This window comes from Wyeomyia smithii, chromosome 3 (genome assembly GCF_029784165.1).
Source record: "Wyeomyia smithii strain HCP4-BCI-WySm-NY-G18 chromosome 3, ASM2978416v1, whole genome shotgun sequence".
Classification (NCBI taxonomy): Eukaryota; Metazoa; Arthropoda; class Insecta; order Diptera; family Culicidae; genus Wyeomyia; species Wyeomyia smithii.
Genome location: NC_073696.1, coordinates 234,186,923 through 234,191,547, shown reverse-complemented (window position 1 = coordinate 234,191,547; position 4,625 = coordinate 234,186,923). Strand labels below are relative to the sequence as shown.

General features: G+C 39.3%; 1 protein-coding gene across 1 annotated transcript; it reads right to left on the bottom strand.

The window, feature by feature from the left end:
* Nucleotides 1–2,289: 2,289 nt before the first annotated feature.
* On the bottom strand, nucleotides 2,290–4,625 carry LOC129726790 (leukocyte elastase inhibitor-like). Its single transcript, XM_055683886.1, has 4 exons — nucleotides 4,435–4,625; nucleotides 3,198–3,941; nucleotides 2,704–3,140; nucleotides 2,290–2,641 (listed from the first exon to the last, which is right to left on the bottom strand). The coding sequence occupies exons 1-4, from the start codon at nucleotides 4,457–4,459 to the stop codon at nucleotides 2,348–2,350; spliced, it is 1,500 nt and encodes a 499-aa protein (XP_055539861.1). The 5' UTR covers nucleotides 4,460–4,625; the 3' UTR covers nucleotides 2,290–2,347.

Genomic DNA, 4,625 nt, shown 5'->3' with positions numbered 1-4,625 from the left:
AAGTTCCGTTCATCTCGTGCTGGGCTCCAATTTCCAATTCATCGTCTGCTGCGTATTGATCACTATTGCCCTGGGAAGCATTCTACCGAATATTGGAGTTGTTTTGCTCCCGAAAACAACGGGCAATGGGGCGCAATTCGATTATATCCCACTTTTGTAAAATTTAAACCAACCGTTATTTTGAAAACAACCAAATATATTCAATAGAAGCAGCATCAATGAGTTTTTGCCTCTGATTAAAATTTAAAATTTGTCATAGCATTTTCACCGAGCGTGATTCAAGACAGTCTTGTCTGATAAACAACCTCTTCAACTATTTTATTAAGAAGAAAGTTTTGGGATGGTTAAAAATTAACTAACTCATTGTTGACAAAATCATAACTCCGAGTGAAGTGACATCAAGGACAAGCTTGTAGATAAGTAAATGTTGTTCTAGGAACTTGTAGATAAGTAAATGATACTCTAGGAATTTTTGGATTTTTCTATTTTTCTTGAATGAGAAGTATAAATCCTATCACAAATTACGAATATATTTCTGGCAAAACTCTGCGCAAAAAACCAACTTCAACAAAGTTCGGATGTCATTTTACCAGTCTCTTCTTACACCAATTTCTTTCAAAAATTTTCAATCGAAGAACAAAGAGAACCACCCCAACAGTCACTCTTCCACCGTGGTTCTTACCGTAACTCACATACCTAACCAGATTTCCCGCCATTTTCACCTAATCAATACCACTGAAGCAGCGAGACTGTCGGTTCCAATCGTACGCTTGTTCCTCTCAATCTACCTCTTACAAAAAGAACCACGCTGGAAACGAAAAAGATCGTTTATCATGCATGGCAGGGCGGTATCGCGAAGGATTAGTGCGCCTCTTGCTGTAATGATGAAAATTCTTCCAACTTCTAGCAATAAGTCATCTCGGTGAACTCTGGTGACTAGCAGCAATGGTTGGAAAATTATGCTCGTCGAAGGCCACTCATTAGCAGTGACGAATTTTCTCAGTGCGGCGCCTGATGGTTATGCTGTGAAGGCAGGCTGAGTAATCGAGACACGTAAAAAAAGATAAATGAGATGATTCTGAATGGGATCTGTGCAAAAACGTCAAGCCGTGCGTTACGGAAAAACTGACGCAAACCCATTTAGACGAGCCTAGTATCATTTAATAAGGCTTGAAAGTATCGAAAACATTGTTCTAACACGCATCTATGAACGAGAAACAGAAAAGTTGTAATCAGATCTATCTTCAAATGCGTACGTGGCATAAGTGTTTCGTCGTGTCTATTATTTTCGGAAAGCAATACCCATACGTCATACCCCTACGCGCTCATTAGGGTAATCGGGATGTGTTTCCTTATTTTTAATTCGATTAAAGTTGGTGAAAGCTAAAAACAGTGAAATAGTATTTTTTAATGTTTTTTTTTTTCGCAAGTTTATTAATCTCACGCCATGCCACAAAAAATAAATAATATTAGGGGCACTCTTGAAATACCTACCAACAATTCGAAAAAAAACAAAGAGTGAACTTACCCAGCCGAATTATCTATGTTTCCCCGTATGCAAGCAGCATCGAAGTTTCGTGGGCCATCGCTTGGGTGGAAATCAATTCAATAAAGTGGAAATTTTCACGATTGTTTCGTTCGCTGCCGCGCTGTATCAGTACCGATTGAGGAAAGCATGAAACCAGTGCGATGATGGGGATGACGATGATAACCTTGAATCGAGTGTTCATTCGGCGAAAAATTTCACGGTGATTTTTATTGGTGACATGATTTTTTGAAATTAGTAGATTTTATAGCGGAGAACTTTCTTGAGTGAAAATTAGTACCTACATTTCGTTAAACAGTTTTGTGAAACCAATGTGGAATGGATACCCTTCTTTTATGCCGAGAATTCGTATTGTTTCGAAATGGATTGGCTGATTGAGATAAATGAACAAAAAAAAAACAATATCAAATCGTTGTATATGTTGATAAGAACACTGATAACCTTGTCTGCAATCATGGGATCAAACTGGAAAAAATAAAAAATTATAGCTCTTCAGCAATTCCAGTGAATTTTGGTGCCCCTAACAGAGAAAACTTTTTCAGAGACCCAAATGATTTTTTTCGTATGATAACGAAGAAGATACGAAACCGATTAGCAATTACTCTGTGGCATTTTGACGCACCAAAAATCACAGGAATGGGAACGCAATAAATTCGCTTTTGTCGACCAGTGTAATAGATAATCTACACAAATCATCAACAAACTAAACTAATCAGATCAAAACCTTTTTTTTGCAAATAGTAAAAATCAGTAATCACTATGTTTATTTAACGAAATCAAGTTACAAATGAGTATTGTAGTTCAATTGACTGTCTTCGGAGGCTTGAGAGGCTGTCTTACCTTGGCCATTAGGAGTGGAATCTCTTTAACCTTATCAACAATCATTACCATAAACGGTTCATCACACACGAAGTCGATGTCTTCGTAGGCATTCAAACTGAGCGGAATGATGGTAATTTTGGTTACGGCAGTTGCTATAGTTCCTTGTTCATCAACACTGAGGAATGCTTCTTGCATCACGTTAGATACTTTGGTTGGGGTGCTGGATAGCTCGGATAAAGCACTGTCATCTTCAAATATCCGTTTGACACCGAGCTGTAAACAATAACAAATTTAGTTTTTCTCAGCAGCCTGAACACTGTTGAGTGATAACGTACCTCACGCAGCGGTTCCATCAACGAAATTGACTCCTTTATACGGAATTTTGGAACTTTTAGATTAATCTTTGTGGGATTGTAATCACGGCGGATGACCCGAAAAATGTCCTGCAGATGGGTGCTGTTCAGTTGTTTTAATGTTTCATCTAACTGAAAGCGAGTCTTCGGGAGCAGTAGTATCATCGCTAGCTTGTCCCCCTGGTATGGCAATTCGACCCAGCGAAAACCCCAGTCTGGATCCGAATATTGACCAAAACTGATATCACCGAAACGAAGTCGATTTGTTTGAGACATCATTATCGCAGGCTTCAGTTCCGATTTGCTCGTGTAGAACATCCCCCGCTTGTCTGAGTCGGATTGGTTGAATTTGTACAACCAGGTTCCTTTGAAGAAGATAACATTCAGCAACAGCATTGCGGTATCCGGAGCCAGGTTTGCTATAAAATTTTTATGTAGTTTATTATATTTAACTCAGAACATGTAAATGCACTTACCTTCAGAAACAGCTTGCTGTATATTTCCTCTAGTCATTCGATTGACCCAATCATTGACATCATGTGCTGCTTGGTGCGCGTTGGAAAAATCTAAGTCTTCTATTTTTATCCTATTCTCCTTGCGAGCCACGTTGAACTTCTCGGTTAGATCTATATCAACCGATTTAAAAAACATGGATGCTATATCCAATTTGTTTTCGGTGTTAGCTGCCTGGATGAGGGCTTCTGTTAGTGACTGGATTTCTCCACTATTCAGTCGCAACGTTTTGATCATTTCAATTCTTGCCGGCTCGGAACAACCCTCGGTTAGCTGAGCGAGTAGAATTTGCGGTGAGATTGGACTGATTATAAAATTCTTTCTCGAATCCGCAGGATCCGCCACACGGAAGATATCCAACGCAAATTGCATGGCTTTCCCAGCAGGATCACTGGAACTATCCCAGCGAGCTTCATAATGACACCTCTGGTTAGTCGCGAAGTAATGATGTTGCTGGTCCATGCACAATTTTAGGCTAGGATTATTTTTCAAAAATATCCTGACGTTTTGTTCACATTCGGCACGATCGTAGTTCAACTGACCGCACAAGCATTGCCACGGATCCGTCTTGGCACCGGCATTGGATGAATTAACGCAATTGCGCTCGTCGATAAAGTCATCCGTTTGGGAACCGGCTGCTGTTGCGGTAGTTTTTTGTCCGTACTGTTTTTCCCGTTGTGATTGGACGAGACCAATGCAGAGCAAGGCTGCAAAAATGTTTTATACTGTAGTTTGTAAACTGAATATCCAAAGCTCAATCTCAGATATCTTCGGAGTTATTTGTCTTAAGGAGTGTATTTTTCACTTAAAAAAGTATTTAATTCAAAAAGTTGTTTTGAATGAGATTATTCGGTAAACTTGTTAGAGCGAAAGTTTAATTCCACTATAATTTAAATAACATCACTTTGCGTCTAATCTCTCACCGAATGACTGAAAATAATAAACAAAACACTCGCGATGGAAGTCGCCCTCAGGGGTTTCCCCGGCTTCATTGATCGCGTCACTGCTTGCGATCCCAGATAGCTAAAGGTCATATACGACATAACAAACCGATAACGGTGTTTTGGCAGCAAAGTCTAGCATAGGATACTTTCGAAAAATTCTGCACGAAGTTATTTATGAAACGTGAGCCCTTCTTCTCGTACTTTACGCTATCTATTTGATCCAAACGAAACACTATAGGAGTTAAAATAATCTTACCACATATTAGTATTATCCACTTCATATTTTAGCTATTAAACTGTTGCATTGAGCCGGAAGATTGTAATTGGATCGTATATTGACCGAATTGTGAAAATTCAACTTCCGCACTAGTAGTAGTAATAGTCTCTCGCAGAGTCACTGACTGACTGTTTCAGCCGATCGTAGTCGGAAAGACTCGAGCTGAGCTT

Excerpts from the sequence above, each read along its gene's own strand:
- LOC129726790 (XM_055683886.1), bottom strand. The coding sequence starts at position 4,459 with ATGAAGTGGATAATACTAATATGTG. Across the intron at positions 3,942-4,434 it reads GTGGATAATACTAATATGTG|CCTTGCTCTGCATTGGTCTC; the intron begins GTAAGATTATTT and ends ACATTTTTGCAG. Across the intron at positions 2,642-2,703 it reads TGATGGAACCGCTGCGTGAG|CTCGGTGTCAAACGGATATT; the intron begins GTACGTTATCAC and ends TATTGTTTACAG.